At 38.9% G+C, this 19,022-nt stretch overlaps 1 protein-coding gene across 2 annotated transcripts in view; it reads right to left on the bottom strand.

Moving 5' to 3' along the window:
• Positions 1-2,685: 2,685 nt before the first annotated feature.
• Positions 2,686-19,022, bottom strand: part of sntg1 (syntrophin, gamma 1) — a 40,401-nt gene continuing 24,064 nt past the window's right edge. For both annotated transcript variants that reach the window (XM_005721456.1, XM_005721457.1), the window contains exons 13-19: positions 13,816-13,854; positions 10,110-10,226; positions 8,420-8,491; positions 7,827-7,979; positions 7,549-7,641; positions 4,097-4,207; positions 2,686-3,966 (exon numbers count right to left, since the gene is read on the bottom strand). In XM_005721456.1, coding sequence (XP_005721513.1) covers positions 3,784-3,966; positions 4,097-4,207; positions 7,549-7,641; positions 7,827-7,979; positions 8,420-8,491; positions 10,110-10,226; positions 13,816-13,854 — 768 coding nt within the window. In that variant the 3' untranslated portion in view covers positions 2,686-3,783. The remainder of the gene's footprint in view (positions 3,967-4,096; positions 4,208-7,548; positions 7,642-7,826; positions 7,980-8,419; positions 8,492-10,109; positions 10,227-13,815; positions 13,855-19,022) is intronic.

The raw sequence follows: 19,022 nt of genomic DNA, 5'->3' as shown, positions 1-19,022 counted from the left end.
TTTTTTTTTTTTCTCGTTAGATTTCTTGCCGCTGCTCTTGTGTCACATTGTAGTTGTGGAGTGAATAATATCTGATGACCCACTGGACCATGGTATATTTAAACTAAGTCGGCTAATGTTGGGTTTAATGGACTTTGGAAAGTTCGGTAAATTTATTGGCAGCAAATTTACGAATGTGAAATTTATGAAACTGTAAACTCTGCAATTAAAAAAAAGAAAAGTGACATGAAAAAGATCCATCCATCCATTCTCTTCACCTTATCCTTATCAGGGTCTGGAGCCTATCCCAGCTACCACAGGGCAGGGAACACTCTGTCGCAGGGCTAACACAGAGAGACAACCATTCGCACTCGCACACCTATGACCAGTTTATAATGACCTATAAACCTCCAGTTTCCAGTTAGATTTCACTGTCACATATGACTCCAGAATGCTTGCAGAGCAGTTCGTGGTCAACTGAATGACTGCAAGGTGTCCAGATCCTGTGGATGCAAAACAAACACAAATAATTACCCCTTCACCAAAGTGCTTGACATGTGGTATAAAATTTGTGCTAACGTGTCGTGTTCGGTTTCTACTAAGCATGGCGCTGTGCATTATGGCCAAACATCTCTGCTTTAGTCTCACCTGTTCAAAAGAAATTGATCAGGAAAGTCATGCAGTTAGTTCAGATGTAACACTGGAAACTCAGCTTTGCTGCCATGTTCTTTTTATAGAGAAGAAGCTTTTCTCAGAGACCCTCCTAAACAAGCTATCCTTGTTTAGTGTTTTTCTATCATATGTGACTGAGGCCTTTAAAGTCTATGATGTACTAGAGCTCTTGGGTGATTTTTGCAGCTTCACTGAGCATTGTACAATCTGACCTTGGAGTGAATTTGCTGGGATTGTGGTGTTGTATTAAAACACAACTAAATGCTCCAGAGGGGCAGCACGGTGGCACAGTGGTTAGCACTGTTGCCTCCCAGCAAGAAGGTCCGCCATCTGTGTAGAGTTTGCATGTTCTCCCTGTGTTTGTGTGGGTTATCTCTGGGTACTCTGGCTTTCTCCCACATTCCAAAGATATGCAGTTAGTTGGGATAGGTTAAGTGGCAACTCTAAATTGCCCATAGGTGCAAATCGTTGTCTGTCTGTATGTGTTAGCCCTGCAGCAGATTGGCGGCCTGTCCAGGGTGTATCCTGCCTCTAAGACAGCTCTAATAATATAATAATGTCTATATATAAAATATGTGTTAATATAATGTGTTTAGCACATTATAGTTGACATTAATAGTAGAAAGTAATGTGGATTTGGCTGCCCAGTTTAATTATGCAGCATCACAGTGCTGCTTGTTAAGAAAATGTACACTTTATGAATCTGCTTTACCCAAGGATTTTTATATTTAAGTAACACTAGGCCAAAAACAGTGTGGAAAACTGTTTTGGTTAACCAAAATAAAGGAAACTGGAGTTTAAAGAGAAAAACGAGAAGTGTATTCCCAAGACTAAAGTATAAATATGTACAAAGTGCCCTCAGTTGTGTGTGTTTGTCCCATAATACCTGATGTAAACGTCTCAAACTTTGGGTCTGACATACACCATCTGCATTATAATAACGAAAAGCTAAAGCTAACAATGGAGCAATGTGAAAGAATAAAAACGAAAGTAAATGTGAGCTGAACTGAACTGAGAACAAAAGTTTAAAATAAACTAAAACTACTGAAAAAAAAAAGTCAAGTATATACCATTTGTTTAAAACTGATTTTTTAATTTGCACAAATATGAAAAAAAGGCTTCTCTGACTTTAAAGGGAGCTCAGCGGCGCACTGTGGGGACAGACAAAAGGCAGACACAAAGAAGAATATGTGAAAATGAAGCAGCGGCAGAGAAATCTTGACTTTGAGTACTCAATGGCATCTTTTATTCAGTGTTAAATGTTTTTTATGAACCTCAGCAAAGATGAGTATAATGACATCTCTATTGCTGACAAAAAAAAGGAAAGTTGACAAAATTGCTGTATGCTGTGGAGTGAATATGTACTAGAATTTTAAAATACAACTCTGAGGACTTCTCAAGAAAAGTAAAGTGAGTTCTCTTCGTAAAATCAGCGGCGTAGCCAGAAACTGTAAAAAAGTAAAGCCGACCACAAGTGAGCCATGATATAAAAGGTCTCATTTATTCATTTATTACACAGGATATTTGTTAATAAAACATCTGCAAAAAATAAAATCAACCTCACTCTGTAGATCTCGTGTTATAAGGGTATATGCGACCAGGATAATTTTAAAGCACAAAAGCTCAGACTTTCTTTGCATAGACTGCACCACCATTAGTTCCCATCAAACACTCGTATCAGCTTAACAAGGCCGCACAGTACAAAGCACTGACCCCGTTTAATTCGCAATCCTCTAGAGTTTACTTACCAACGGGCCCCTTGTGTTTGGATTCCTCTTTGTAAATGGAAGGTAAGAGCATCACTAATTGCGCTAATTGACCTGAACTCTTTTTGACTATGATAGTTTAGCTGTCGCTCTGCAGCATTACAGTTTGTGCAGAGTTTAAAGGGGTGTCTGGAACATCTGGAGGCAACGGTGCTACATATTTCTATTTTCCTCCTACTTTTTTCTCATTTGTGAATGTAAAGTTCCTCTTTGTTTTATTTACAGGTCAAAAAAACAAAGGTAAAATATTTTCAAAAATACACCATAGCTGATTTTATTTCTCTAAATTGGTCCATAGAGTAAATGATGAAGAGAGCACAAGGTTATGAGCTATCTACCTAGTTGTCTAGGGTGCACATCAAATTAACAAATGCCTTAATCCCTACAAGTAATCCCTCAAGTAATCACCATAATTCATAATTCTTTGAGTTCATTTGAATGTCAGTGTTTATTTACATAATCAGGTTTGGGGGTAAAAAATCAAAAGTGCTATAAACATCGTGGAAGGTGTTTCTAATCATGTTTCGAGTGTTTTCGTCCCTTTATGGCTGAGCTGATGGTGAAGCTGATCATCAAAGTGCCTTTATAGTCAGTAATCCAAGACGTAGACATATTCTTACCTCACACAGGTATATAAAGAAAAGAGGAAATTAATATAAAGAAATCCATTTCATCCAGCAACGCTGCCAGCGAACGTCTGTGTAATTAAATTTTGTCAAAATTAAACTGATTTTGTGTTATAAGACCAGACTGATGTTGCCATTTAGCTTTTAGTTAGACTCTAATCTGAAAAATGGTTTTTCTTTCAGCAAATTGAATTATGGATAAAAGTTTCCACCTCAAAAACACACCAAAAAAAGAAAACGTAAGGTATCAAGTATCACAAATTACACACCATACCATCATATCCAGTGTCCACGCTTTACCTTGCAGAAATTCAAGTGATGGACCATCTGAAGTGGGGAAAAGGCTAGAATCTATGTTGCTTAAACTGCAAGTGGTCAATAAAATTACATAGAAAAGCAGACTGGCTTGGGAAAAGAACTGCATTTTCTTTTGTAATTGATTATAAGGATGTCTGAGACAAAATCACATTTAAAAAAAACCCTTTTGAGTCACACCTTATGTGTCCATTGAGTCTTTCTGTGAAGTTTCAGCCCACAGTTGTTCCAGAAATCTGAGAAATCTGCAGACACGTCAAGTAATCTCTCACAAAGAGGTCTTTTATTCCAGCAGTGCGCACAGCTGCCCCCCATAATGTCCGAGTTTGTACGTGTTCCAGGTCTCCTGTCCACCATCGACACAGGCCACATTCATGATTAAGTGCAGCGTCCTTTTTAAAAGGGGTCAGTGAAAGCAGCACCTGTCAAGTGGCGTATTTCAGCTTAGGTGTCTGTGAATTACAGGAGAGACTGGAAAGAGAAGCGATCCCAGTGGTGGTCGCGGTGCCTTGGCTCTCCACAAACATCGGGTCCAGGCAAGCGACTTTGGCAGCGAAAAAAGCGTGAATACAGTGAAGCACTGCGAAGAGGTTTGAGAACTCCAGCTCCTGAGAGAGACAGAAAATCAATCCTCAAATCACACACGAGCGATTAATTTTTATAGAGCCGTGCTGCTTTGAAAATCTTGTTGACTTATTTTCTGGCATGCAACATTAAACATCCGTCAAATTTAATTACCTTTGCTTCGATAGATTTGGAGTCTTGATTTTGGAATAAAAACTTGATCTTGCTTTTCCCGTCGTCAGACGACCCTTTTAGTTGGGAGAACTTGTATCTCCACAGCACTGCCTGAAACGCAAACGCAACAACATAACTAAAGCAAAAACAACATGTCTTTATTTTCCGCGCTCAGATTTGTGAATCATTTCTGGTGTCACTTTTTTCATGAATAAGTCACGTTAAAATCCACGCGGATCCGGTGAGAAATGGGGCACGTCAGCAGATCAACCAGAAACTGGAGTGTTATTTTTACCACTGGGGAAATTTAACCAGCCACAGTAATTTCACCTGCATAGCAGAGCTTCGGTGATTCAATTAATGCCGAACCGAATAAACAAAAGCTGTGCATTGACTCAGTTTCATGGCTCCTCTTGTAGACAGCTAGCCAAGTTATTTGCACATTCCTATACTGTTGAAACAACTCCCACCAGCCTAATTAAAACTGCAACATCAGTCTGATTAAATCTTTTAGCCCTGCAATACAGATGAACATTTTTCATTTAACTTAAAGCAGATATTCACGAAGCATTTTCGGTGTGCAGCCACAGAAGTGTCACCTCTCCTCTGCTTTGCCTTTAAAATTCAATCTGGCTCCCGCTAACCTTGTCAGAGGTGCCGATATCACCATCTCCTTCATGTCAATCACTGCATTTCATATTCTGTATCTTTCTTGCATGAAAGATAAAGAACAAAATCAGCTTCCTCCTAAAGCCACACCCGACCAGTGCAATGTTCATTTTTAATCCTGCTTTTACTTTTCCTCTATTTTGTACCACAAAATCAACACATTAATTTGCAGTTCATTTACAGATGAAAAGAAAGAAGTAAATATTGATACTCTATGATATGATTAAATTACCACAAATCCTGAACTAAATCAAAGCATCTCCATTTTGACTGCATGAAGCATTGAACCAAGGCTTGCACATTACTGTGTCAGTATTACAATCCAAAATATAGCAGTACGAGTGCTTAATGACCTGTATAATGAGAATGTTTGTAACAATCATTTATATTGCTTATTTGTTTTAAATATTCAGTTTATTGAAATCAGATATTATTTTTCATTCACAGGGCAACTGTAATGCTTGATAAGGAAAAGCTGCTTGCGGTGAGTAGGTCATATACAGACTATATGAAAACCTATCATTTCAGTCTTGCTGTTCATTTCAGGGACAAATGATCTAATTAACTGCAAAATAACTCACCGCCCACTTTATTAGGCGAGTGTATACCCTCCTAGTTCCTTTCAGTATTGCACTAATTCCTCAGAGATTTGGTCTGTATTCACATGACATCATCACACAGTTCGGCAGAGTTGTCGGCTGCGCATCCATGATGTGAATCTGCCGTTCCACTGCCATCCAAATGTGCTCTATTGGATTGCGATCTAGTGACTGTGTTGTGGCCATTTGAGTACAGAGAACTCACTGTCATGTTCAAGAAACCAGTTTGAGCTTGTTTGAGCTCATGGTGTGTTATCCTGCTGAATCGATCAGAAGATGAATAGACTGTAGTTATAAAGGGATTGACAGGTTTAGCAACATTACCCAGGAAGGGTTTGGTGAGTAAATGATCAGTTGATATTAAGGAATCCAAAATGTGCTGAGAAAATACCCCCCAGACCATCAACACCACTACCACCAGCCTGAGCGACTGATACAAGGAAGCATGGATCAATGCGTTCATATTGTTTACGTCAAATTCTGGCATTACCATCTGAATGTCAGAGCAGAAGTCGAGACTCTTCAAACCAGGCAACGTGTTTCCAGCCTTCTCTTGTCCAGTTTTGGTGAGCCAGTGTGAACAGTAGCCTCAGTTTCATGTTCTTAGCTGACAGGAGTGACACCTGGCGTGCTCTTCTGCACGCTGGTTGTAACGCGAAGTTATTTGAGTTACTGTTCCCGCTGCATCTGCTGCATCCTTTGATGCTCTTTACCCCAAAGAACTGCCGCTCACTGGATATTTTCCTCTTTTTTGGACCTTGTACTATAATCTCTAGAGACAATTCTGTGGGAAAATCCAGGTTTTTGAAATACTCAGAGCAGCCAATGCTCAAAGTCACTGAAATCACCTTCCTTTCCTATTCTGATACTCAGTTTGAACTTCTGCAGATCCTGTTATGGGCTGATTAGATATTTTAGCTACCAAACAGCTGAATCTAATTAAGTGGCCGGAGAAACAGAACAAAATAAACAGCAAGAAGATTTTAAAGATGTGATGTTTTCAACGTTTCTCATTGATTGCATACTTTGTCTCCAGTAACCAAAGTTATCTAACATAGTGACCTAGTGCTTGGTATTTGCTCTGATTATTTTCTATTGTTTTGTATAGGTTAAACAGCACTATATAAGTGCCTCAGTTTTTTCTCTCTCCAAAAATAAGCACCAGAGTGACTGCATCAGTCATCAGTTTAACAAGAGAAAGAGTGTCAGCGGGAGCCATGATTTCTTTGTTTCCTATATAAATCACTGTTACAACTGTTTCTTCCAGGGTGTACTTCTTTTTTATGATACACGAGTGGCCCTTTGATTTAAAATCTCCAAAAAAAAACAACCATCAAGAAAAAAATGATGTTTTTTTCTCATGTGTTTTTTTCACTCAGCCTGCAAAAGTGGAGGATGTGAATATTTGTGTTGCATGAGTGTAATAGTGCACTGTAGGCTGAAAAGAGACTGTCTTACACACAAGTTCTAGCCACATTTACATTATACATGTTCCTGTGTTTGCCATATTGTCTCCATATCTTATCTTATCTACTGTACTGATATCATACTGATAGCTTTCACCTTTTAATTGTATGTTTCATTAAGATTTTTTATGGAAAGGCAAATTCTGATGAATAAACACCTCAGTTATATTTCTGCCTTTTTTCTTCCTCACTGAAATTCACATTAACCCGTTTTTAAATCCTGCCTTTTCCAGCTTTCAATCATGGAGTAATTCTGCTCCATGTATTTGTCTGCACTTGCAGTTTACATTTGGATTGTAATTTGTGCATTTCTGCCTGTAAACAATATTCTGGCAACATTTTTTATCATCCCTGGGGGACACTGGAGCTTCATATTGCAGGAATTAGGGCCAAAATCTTACAGAACAATATGTCAGTGCTTGTGTCCTGCTCATCCACATAATGTGCACCAGTTGAGTAGTCTGCTCTAAGACCTGGTGAAAGGCCAAAATGAACTGCAGGCAGGAGTGAGACGTTTGAGCTTGGGGGAACCAGCTGTCAAAACGAATGTGCTCAAACTCAAAATGCACACAGTGCAGAATAAGTTAGCAGCACCATAAAAAGGAAAAGGGGAGGCTGAGGTGCCGTGATTAGGTTCATCAAACTGGGTAAAATAATGAATCTCCTATTGTAAGTGTCCCGTTTTTGTATTGATTACAAAACACTGTCCTTCACTCACCTTTGACGCAGCATCAAAGCACACAAAGCCCATGCCGAAGTCAATAGTGAGTCCCATAAGGTGGCTTTCCATAATACAGGCGTACGTTTTACACTGCAGAACAAGAAAAGAAGATGTCAACCACAGGAGTTACATAAGGACACAAGAGCATCTTTGCTCTTCTGCTAAAAGTCATGTGGGCGTTATCAATCTCTGCACTAAAACAACTGAGAAGGAACCGCATGCAAGATTTAAACTGTCACAATTCCCGGTACGTTTCCTGCCGTTCAGGCGCAGACCTGTATCCTCTCCACCTCCAGGAAAGTGGCCATCTGGAAAGCTTTCTCCCAGATCAGCAGCTCACACTCCAGCTCCACGCTGAAGAACATGTCCTCCCCGCTCTCTGTCTGAACACTGAAGCAGTGCTTCCTCTTGTCCAGAAGGTCACTGTCCTAAAATAAGTACAGCAAGGCAGTCTCCTGAAGCGAATTACTAAAGCATTTTAGCAGACAATGTTTTCCTCTTATGGGTCTTTGCATAGCTTTACATAACCTAAATTGTACAGGCAGTCTAAGGTCAGCCTACTGTATATCTGATTGAATATGTGAATCTATATGAATTAGGTTTGCCATAATGAGTTTCTAGATAATGAACTCAAGATAAATTCCCACTATGAAATTCAAAGTGACCTCGAACCTGGAGAGAATGAACAATGAAATGTAAACCTTGAGTGTCTCTGTGGGACTGGAAAAGAACACATGCAAATTAATAAGTGAGTTATATAAGGGCATTCCTCAGATTCAGTTTGCTACTTAGTATTCTCAGTGTATCCGATCTGAGAGATGCTTCTGTAAATGTTCAGGGAAGCAGATTAAAAGAAGGACCGACGTACCTTTAAAATCTTGCACATTATCTCGTACACAGTAAAGCTTTTCTCTGCTCTCGTCCAGTCCCATGTTGTCACCTGAAAATGTCACATCCAATTTTCAAATTTTATTTGAGGAATGTATTTGCTTTGGTAGAAATACTTTTAAATAATATTGCAATTATTTGCAAAAAAAAAACAATGTCAGGACAACATAAAGATAAGTTTGTGTTTCATTCTTGAAATATAAAATCAAATAAAGAGCCGCTATATTTACTATAAACTCCAAAAACTGCAGTTCCTCTAATGACCACTTGAGGCTATCTCCAAAAGAGGGGCCAATCCCCATAGAAAGTTTACAACAGAAAGACACATGGATATTGACTTGGCCATTTTTCAGCCATCCTGTATTAGATTTGCTGATGTGATTGGGATCCCTGTCCTGTTACATGATCCAGTGTAACAGGACAAACTTTAGCTTCCAGAGTCAGACTGACATTCACGATGACTCAGTGACTGCAGGGTACCCAAATCATCACCCCTCCACCACCGTGCTTGACAGTCAGTATGAGGTGTTTGTGCTGATATGCTGTGATGTTGCACATTGTGGGTAACGTCTCCACTTTGGACATTGTCCCAGAAGTCTTGGAGTTTGTTCAAATGCAACTTTGCAAACCTAAAGCTGCCATGTTCTTTTAGAGAACAGAGGCTCTCTCCTTTCATACTTACTGAGTCTTTTTCTATTTGTATTATCATGAACATTTTTTGCAGTTTCTCTGAGCATTGCATGGTCTTATCATGTAGTAAATTTGCAGGGGCATCCACTCCTGGGAAGACTGGCATTGCTGATGATCAGTTCATTGTTTAGCAGCACCTGGCTCCTACCTATTCTATAGATTCCTACAGTGATACTAATAGGTAATATCATGCTGGCTCTAAAAAGTTTATATAGTCTGTTGTACTGAGCAAGAATTGTTTTTACTGTAATCTTTTACCCACTGATATAAAACAGTTGGTTAATGTTATGTAATTTAGAACAAATCCGAGGTTACACTGTAAGTAATAACACAACAGATAAACTCATTTATTAATCTTTTACACTTTAACGTTTACATTTTTGGTTTTGAAAAGTCTACAGAAAAGAAGCCACCAACCTATACTCTTTATAGTTTCATAGAAATGTTTGAAATCCAAAGCCCTCAAGGCTTGCCGTGCCCATCCACAGATTTCTAAAACATGACTGTAGCCATTTGTGTCCACAGTTATTGATGAATGGTTGTCGGACTCAGCTGTCTCCTTGCCACGTGAATGGAAATATTTGTCACAGGTAACTTCAACAATAAAGAATCTGGTCGTCACTGCTGAATAGGCAGGCTCCTACATCCCACCATCTATTCACATTAGCATTTTCCATTTATATCAGCACATTCACATTGAGAAGGCAATTTCAGTTATCTATCAATCTTTTCTCATCTCCCGGACCATCGACAGCTTATCCCTCTTGTCATAATCACCTAAGTGGCTGGCAGAATGTAAACAGATTTAATGATCGCCATCAATCAAGTGAAAGATCAATGCAGCACAAATGATTATGAGTGAGCTGCTTCCTTTTTGCCTAAGCATTTTCTCCCTAAACAATACATTAGCATCAAATGAAAATCTCCCGATGGAGCTGAATGACATCCATTCAAATGCAGACGCTGGCAGGAAAACTTACAGGAGGTGCTGAAAACTTGAAGAGGGAGGAACCCCTCAAAGCGAGGAACTTTGGTGAATACATTCGGTCCTGAACGGAGTCCTGCTCCTTCTCGTCAACCCAGCCCATGTAGATAATCTATCAGAGGGTAAAGACGACAATAAAAAGGCATGTTATTTTATGCCACTCTGTAAAATCTACTAAATAGTTGTTAAAAAAGCTCTAAAAACAGACTTTAGTCAGTTTAGTTTAGTGGTTATTCGGTGCTGCTATATTTGACCGAGTACAAATGACTCAATTGGAGCCTTTAGCTTGTACAGTAGTCATAAAAGCAGTGCACTGTAGTCTTTTAGAGAAATACTGACCTAATATTAAAGTTGAATAAACTTTATGGGTTTTATGACCCTTTAATAACAAACGATTTAAATTAAAATCTATTTTCCATCGAGCTCAGGCGTCTCAAACGTGTGGCTCCACGGCTACATACAGCTCTTTTTCCCATCTGCCTTTGGTTTCCTGTGGCTTTCATCAAAAATTAGATGAAAGGGAAAATAGCAGAGTTAATTGTTTAAAATTGTATTTCTCATCAAAGTAAAAAAATAAAAAAAAAAACCTATAAAAAAAACTTTTAAAAAACTTAAAAAAGTATGTCTATGTTCAAGGGTGTGTCCAGAACCCCACCATGGGGTGGCACCAGCCCCCCTGAAATATTACTTGGTGTATTCTTTCCACCAAAGCACTAGATCAGAGTACTGTTAATCTTGTGATCTCCAACACCATTAGAATGGAGCATATTAGCTCTTTAACAAGTACTTTAACGAGGTTTGATTTCCACGTTATTCTGCTTTTATTTTGAAAGCTTTAATTACTTGTTATTTCGTTGTTAAAATGTATTATAACAGATCAACAACAATATAAGTGATTAAAATCAGTCATCAACAGCAGCAATATGAAGATTTACATGTCAGTAATTCAATGTTCAGTAAATATTACGTATATGGCCCAGAAAGCGGTCATTCCACCTAATGAAAACATTTACTTTAGCTACTTTAAATATATTTTGAATATGTGACCTGTGCACTATTAAGCTACGTGGTAGGATTGTGGCTTTTCTTATTATTATTATTATTATCTAAATACTTTTTTTTCACTTTGCAAAACAATTTCCCAACACAAAATTATATTTGAACCCTTGTGTTTCTACACTGACTCAGTTTAAATACTCAGATTTCCTGTGGGCCCCCTGCTAACTGAAGCAGCCCCTGCCTTTAAATTAATTTGTTTTGCTAACATAAATTTATTTGCTGGCTTAGTGTATCTGTCGCTGGGTTTTAGTCAAAATGCGATTAAAACTGGCTAACCCCACACTTTTACTATTTTAAAGCTATTATATGTTTTATGCTATATATTTTATTTTTGAGCATTATTGATTATTATTGAGTCGTTTATACAAACACGTGCAGGACTCATTGAAGGAGTACACCCTGAACCTAGAGTTGCCAACGTCTCACAAAGCTAACTCTATAATTTCTTAAAAGCAAATAGAACATGTTATTATTCTAATAAAAATCCAAAAATAAAGTACCAAATTATCAATTATTATAAATAACCCAGTTCAGAATTTCCAAATTGGCCAAGATCAGTGAACAAACTGGTGACTGGTTTTCAGGGTCCCTGCATTTTGGACCCTGAGCTCTTTCTGAGTTCATGATTTGTTTTGGTTTTAAGAAATGATTTATCAGGTCTCTCCACTCTGCCTTCTTCCCTCATGTGTGTAGTTAAGTCCTCAGTTCTTTGTCACGTCGTCCTCTTGAGCTGCATGTTCCCTTTTACCTGTTTTCTCTTAGATTCTGAGTCTCCTGCATTTTTGACTCCAGCTATCTTAGTTTTTGCATTTTAGTTTTCCTGTGAGTTTTCCAGCAGTAAAGCTGTTTTGAGTTTAGTTCTGCTTCTAAATCCTGCAATTGGGTCCACACTCTGCCTGGTGCTGACCAGTGTTGTGTGTGTGACACGTAATTCTCGCGAAAGACGCTGGCTTGTTGTTTTACACTGTGGGTTTTTTTTTTGGAAAGATTAAACACATAAGCTACAAGGTATTAATCATTAAGCTTTAGAGATGTTGTAGGATTTTGTTATTTTTGGAAAGACTATCCTTTTCCCAATTTCCTGTCTCAATGCTGAGGGTGGTAGCTTCACGTTTAGCACAGAGAGTGAAATCAGAGTCTCAGAAAGGACAGCGAATAAGTGAATTTACTAAAATTACAAATTTTTCTTTTAGGATTGGAAATCAGTAGTCTTTCTTTTTTTCCAACAGATTGAAAAACCTGATAAATTAAGGTCACAAAGTAAACATAAAAACACAATATTAGAAAGCAACAGTTTATTAGATTTGCCCACAAAGGTTTACAATGCCTACAGGTGTTTAATACTGCAGTATGACAGGTTTAGTTACCCATTAAGCTTTTAAAAACAGCATTTAATAAATAGTTTATAGCATTTTGTCCCATTGCTTTAAGCAGACACAAGACTTTTTTTAGGGGTTATATTTAATAAGGGGCCATCATTGAGCTTTTGTAGTGACCTACTGCAGGTGTTAGTTGTCGTGGCCCCTGTTGTTAACCTAATTTGCCTTTTAGGACAATAAACTATTGAATTGAACTGAGCTGAAATATATATTTGACCATAGCTTCATATCACCTGTAAAGCTATAGTGACTAGTATTTGATTGTATTAGTGCATTTTTTCTTCTCTGATGAATTAGTTTAAAGTTTATTAATGTGAGTCAGAAAATTAACCCAAAAGTTTCATTTCTCACACTTTACGGATCTGTTTATGTGTCCAATTACACAAGTACACCTTTTCAGTCTGACCAAAACAATTACATGTGATGTGTATGGGTGAGGAAAGTTACAGAGAAAACTGACACTGATTCATGATGACACACGGCCATCAGCCACGAGATTAAAACCACCTACCACCTGCTACGGTGCAGCGTTCTGCTCGGAAAGTTTGGTGCCTGACATTCATGTGATGTTACTTTGTCTGTTTTAATGTTGTGGCTGATGTGTGTACTTCATTCTTTTGCGTACCCCAGCAAACGCTTTGTAATTTAGCACTCGCAGCAAGGACAAGCAGCTCGACAGACGGGGAAATGAAGAAAAAGAAAGCAAAGCCTCAATCGGCAGTGCTGCAAGACATCAGTTCAGATATTAAACATATCATAGCATCACTCTTCAGGAAGCCACAAGTTGACTGTGCCAAGAGAAAATTATTTGTTTGCTTTTCTTTTTGCAGGTTTTTGTTTGTTTATTTGGTTTTTTTTTTTAAGAATTTGCAAGCAAGTGAAAGATTTGGGACAGGCACGTCTCACGCTGTTTCATTTCTTGAATGAATTGTCAAGTGGATTCATGTCTCTTTGTGGGTCAGAAAACCAGATTGAAAAAGTAACAAAGAAGAGCCTCGCTGTGGTTTTTTAAATGAAAGATGACGCTCTGCGAGTTAACTGGCTGAAAGCGCTTAAACAGTTTTCTGATCATGTCTCAGTGGACGGACAAAAATGATGCAAACGCTCCTCTTGTGCTGCAATAGATGGCTTCTTTTTAATTTATTTATTTTTCTTGACTGGTTATATTCACTTCTGATTGTCAGGATAAGGATGAAATGAATGCCCGACAACGCAAAATGAAGATCTTAAGACGCAACCGCTGCAGGAGGAAAAACATCTTACCTGCTGGTTAACTGGAAAATTCCGGTTAATCTTCTTCACCTGTGAAATTTTGTGAGAATGTCAGTAACTCATTAAAATATCTCCTGCTAACAATCAGACACAGCTGACAAGGTCGACATATTTGCAGGAGCCCACGAGGCCCGCCAATCAGTGACAAAGCTTCCAAGAATAAATAAACATGAATTACAGTTTCCGTGCTAACATACCACGGCACTGAAGGAAAACGGTTTGAGATACTTCATTTAGTCAAAGCATGCAAATTTCAAAATGAGATAGAGTCATTTCCACAAGGACCCGAGGCTGTTCCTAAAAGAAATCCTTTTTTTAAAATCCATTCTCTCTGTGGTAATAAAAGCGGGGGGACTACAGAGTGAGCAGTCAGCCTTTAAATTAAAACATTCTCCTCAGATCACAGGTATCGCTTGCACCTAATCCACACTTTACTATCAAAATAACTCTTCCTTAGGAGCTGAACACCAAATTAAGCTGTCCGGTCCTCATGCCGTCCTCCTATAGAAGGAGGAAAATGTCGCAGCAGCTTACTGTGAGATGTAGCTGAAGTTTGGGTCCAGAGAGAAAACAAGATTTTTGGGTTTTTTTTCCAGAAGATGAACTGTCAGGATGTGAGCCGGGTTTGAATATATGTGAGCGGTGACGGTGGGTTTGTTCAGATGGCAGGTCTATCCTGTTCTAACACAAATTAGGAAATTCTGAAGGGTCCGGTTTTTCAAGTTTTGCAGGAGCTTGTGCACATTTCACCGTATCTAAAAATACAAACAGGAGAAGTTTGACTGAAGTTTGTGGGCGCCCTGGAGGTGGCGTTTTCACACCTATAGTTTGTTCATTCTGCTTCCAATGAGTTGATGAGCTTGTGAACTTGCAGATTTTCCTCATTGTTTGGTTTCTTTTTGCACAAAGAAAACTCCAAGTGAACCAACATGCGTCACGAATAACCAGTCTGCTTACAGTCCGGATGTGTCTGAGGCAGGAGCCATAAAAGTAAACACAGGAAGAAGGAACCATATTCTGGATTAGTGGAAAACATGGATAATTTACTCCTAATGAGTTTTTATTTATCTGTGTGATTTTTCAGGCACCCGAGGCAAAACAAACAAACTGCTCTGGAGTTTGCACTCTGAGAACTGAGAACACCTTCAAACGGACTCAGTACAGTTTTTCTGGTCTTTACCTGACTATGATTACTGTGCCCACATCTGTACAAATGAACCACACCAAGGGGGAAAACAAAGCAATGTTTAAAGAGGCTAAAAACACCCTACGTCACAACAGGAGCTGGCAGTGGTGAAAGGAGTACTTGGACCCTTTCTTTGAGGGCATTTTCACACCTGCAATTTAAATCAGCTGATTAGTTTGTAAAGTTGCAGGTTTTTCTTGTGGGTTGGTTTCTTTTCACACAGAGAAAACTCTCAAAAGTGAATCAAAATGTGTCACTACACACCACATGAGAACGCTCAAGTCCTGTTATTGGGCAGATCTGTCTCAGGCGGGAGCAGCAAAAGTAAGTACAGGAAGAAGGTGCTGTGTTCTGGACTAGCAGATATCAAATGAGCCCTTGGTTCATTTTACACAGCTATGATACTTTTCCACATCTGGAAAGAATACCTGGCAACAGGATAGCGTACACCTGGTAGTTGGGTTGGATCAGGCTTAGATCACATTCTCACCTGAAATAAACCACTTTGGAGTTTGTTTGTAACCGCACAAAGACCACCTCCTCCAAAGGGTCTTTTGGTGGTTGCTTGGTCCACAAATGAGTGCAAGTGCTGCACAAATGAACTGCACCAAAGGCTAACGAGCCCAGTAGCAAAAACACCCTATATTCATATAGTTATATAGTATAACTGCACAAATTTAGCCAGTAAGTGTAAAAATAAAAGTTATGATGAATTTACTGGATTACACATTACACAGGATTGCACTTCATAGTAGAAGAAGAATAGTATCCACTGGGTACCAGACTCTCCAACAGGTGATATATGCCAGTATATGATAAATATCAGAGGTTTTTAATAAATCTACATAATAAGCATCACTGTTCAGCAGAAGTGAAAAAAACACCTTTTTTTCTTCCTTGTTGATATCTTCTAATTCACTTATTTGAAATCTTAGAGTTAACAGCTGCAGTTAAAACCTTTAAATGAATAAATATTGTTTAGTTCAAATGAAAATCATCAGAGAAAATATAAATAACTTTATATTTAAACACAGTACTTGTATAAATATACTTTGGTGCTTCCCACCACTGGGAGCTTGTGCTTTATTCGGTTGTTTCTAGAAACTAAATAACAGAGCAATTCAGTCTTCGGCTGTTATAAAAACAACTAAATTGCCTTCCAATTTAAGAAAATTGGCCTCAAAATTCATGACAGCACACTGTAAACCAAACAACTGCATAATGAAAGGTGAACAGCTCGCTGACAGAGGTGGACAGACACTTAACAGTGGAGCTGCTCAATGCCACTGAGCTACAGCTTTGAAAATTGCCTCGGAATCGAATCAGCACCTCTGAGCCCGAGTCTCGGCAGAAAATACTGGAACGAGCTGGAAAACCTGAAGCACAGCTGTGCTAAAGAAACCACAAGGTCAAGGCACAAAGACATAACCTGGTGTGGGGAGCAGTAAACAAGAAAGAAATGAGTCATGACGAATGAGTCACGATTCAAGCTCATTCTTACTTCTGATTTGATTCACAATTACATTTGGAAGGGAGGCGGCAGGACGAGTTCAGCCTACGATATCTGTTGCTTCGCTGTGCAGCTGACTAGTGGGAGTTGTTAGAAGCAATGGAGTAAAAAAAACTTCCCTTCATAATGTTTCCACACTCCTTCAAATGATGCCTTAAAGTGCGCTGCTAAATAAATTAAAGAGTGGTTTCATGAACACTGGGATGGCCTCTCCAGTCACCAGACCTGAACATCACGGAGTCTTTATGGGGATTTGTGCAGTGCTGAGTGGATTTCCTCCTCCATCATCGCCCAGAGAACTGGAGGCACTTTTTTCGTGACGAATGCTTCAGTGTTTGAGTACAAACAGATCAGCTGAAATGTAAGCGAGCGAAGGATGACCCCCGGCCCCCATTAGAGCCTTAATTTTAATATATCTCTGTCTCGTTTCCATGATTTTCTCTGGTTCTTAAGTCACTCTATTAACATTTACTTTGAGCTCACGATGCAAAGCCACAAATAAGTTTGGCGGTTTTATGGTGTTTTTAAAATCTTTGTAGGACAATTTGTGGCTGATGTGCAGCACAATCAACCAATCAATAAATCCTTTATTTGTCTCTGGAGCGTAATCAGTTTTATAGTGGTGGAATAACAACAGGATGAAACCACAAAGCACATTAGCATGTAATATAAATACAATTATTATGCAAATTCTAAAATATGCCAGACCCTGACTGGTTAAAGTGTATCTGGACTCACAATGTAGCTGGAAAACGCAAATTAAATAGTTATGTAATACTCTCTAATACTTACAGTATGTGTGGTTAGCTACACTGTGCAGACATGTTGGTCTGGTGATTTGCTCCAGACTAAAATATCTCAACATCTGCATCTGGATTTAGATTTTGGATAGATTTGTGATTCCCAAACATGCATGGAAGGAGTCGCCATGATGTCACCTAAAGCTTTATGTTCAACAGTTTCAAAGCACTAGCAGGAGGAGCCTTGATTTCTCCCGTAAGACAATTTTTTTGATTTGGATCATTTTTAAATATATTTTCAATGTAGTAACTCAATAGCATAGTGGTTTACACATGTGCCAACCATGGTTTGATGCTGTGAGGAGACACAAATTCCTTTGGGGTTGCGTCAGGAAGGGCATCAAATAGTCCTTTCACCATCACACTGCTTACTCAAAGGGGGCTGTTTATTGTTGGAGGGTCTTAACCTTACAACATAAAGCATCTTGAGACAACTGTTGTTATAAATTTGAAGCCATAATAATTAAAATTGTACTGAATTCAATTGAAAATATGCAGAGCTACCCACTGCAGTGACTCCTTCTGAATAGGGGACTAGAAGAAAGTGTTCTTGGGTTCAGTGAGTAGTGGGCTACTTTTCTTGTAGCCCTACTGCAACCTTCTCCTTTTCGTAATCAGATGAGTCGCCTCCTGCTGGCCATTAGAAAGAATGCAGCTTCCACTAGCTTTACCGTTCAGACCTCGAGGCTATATCTTTCAGTTAGCATAACAGATTTGTAAATCCCAAGAAAACAGACTGCAATTTTAAGACAGGGAACCTCTGACATTTTTTCAAAGCCCATCTTCATCTTCTGACATTTGTGTTAACAACTGGACAGCTTGCACTCTCAGCCTTTTAGTCATCATCCTCTCATCATGAACTGTAATCACATTGATGATCGCATAGTTTTAAATGTGGAGTTTTAATTTATTTGTGTGCAATATTTCACTGCATTTTCCTCAATCTGCTCACTCCTACAACAGTGAAAGGTTGTAAATGATGCAGTGTAAACAACAACAATGCAGTTTGTGACCATGGTGAGTGGTGAATGGATGTGTATTTGTGTAACACTTTCTAGTCTTGCTGACCACTTAAAGCATTTTTACACTGCGAGCCACATTTAGCCATCCACACATCATACAGTGCTTTTTTCCAAGCACTTAAGCTATCACAGCAGCTCACACACCGGCGGAAATATCCAGGGCAATCTGGGGCTTAGTATCTCGCTCAAGGACACAAGGCCACCACCAGCAGTACCGCTGAAGTCGGTGATGCTTCATGAACAAATCAGTGCAGAAAAAAAAAAAAAAAACATCTCACATGGAATATTACACTGCATCTGGACATTCTCTGCATTCACATTCACATGCAATTCACATGCTGATGTGAATTACTCAGTCACATCAGCATGTGACCAAAAGACAAGTGACAAGCTGCAAAATGAACCGTAAGATCACTTTCTGATGAGTGAAGTCAAAATAAAATTTTTTTAAAATGTCATGCAATAAGACACATTTTATTTCAGCAGATCCATCTACTGTATGTTACCAGCTCACTCACATCCTTCACTAAGTACTCAGGCCAGAACAGGAATACATTCTCAACTGTTAAAACTGCTGGCAGTGAGTCATCAGTGTTATGTTTAGTATGTCCCTCACTTCGTCCACTCTAATTAATCAGGGCTCCATTATCCCCCCAAGACTCTCTCTCTCTCTCTCTCTC

This window comes from Pundamilia nyererei, unplaced genomic scaffold, assembly GCF_000239375.1.
Source record: "Pundamilia nyererei isolate P.nyererei 1_Seehausen unplaced genomic scaffold, PunNye1.0 scaffold00004, whole genome shotgun sequence".
In the NCBI taxonomy this organism is placed as follows: Eukaryota; Metazoa; Chordata; class Actinopteri; order Cichliformes; family Cichlidae; genus Pundamilia; species Pundamilia nyererei.
The sequence above is the reverse complement of the archived record's forward strand: the minus strand, read 5'-3'. Positions and strand labels throughout refer to the sequence as shown.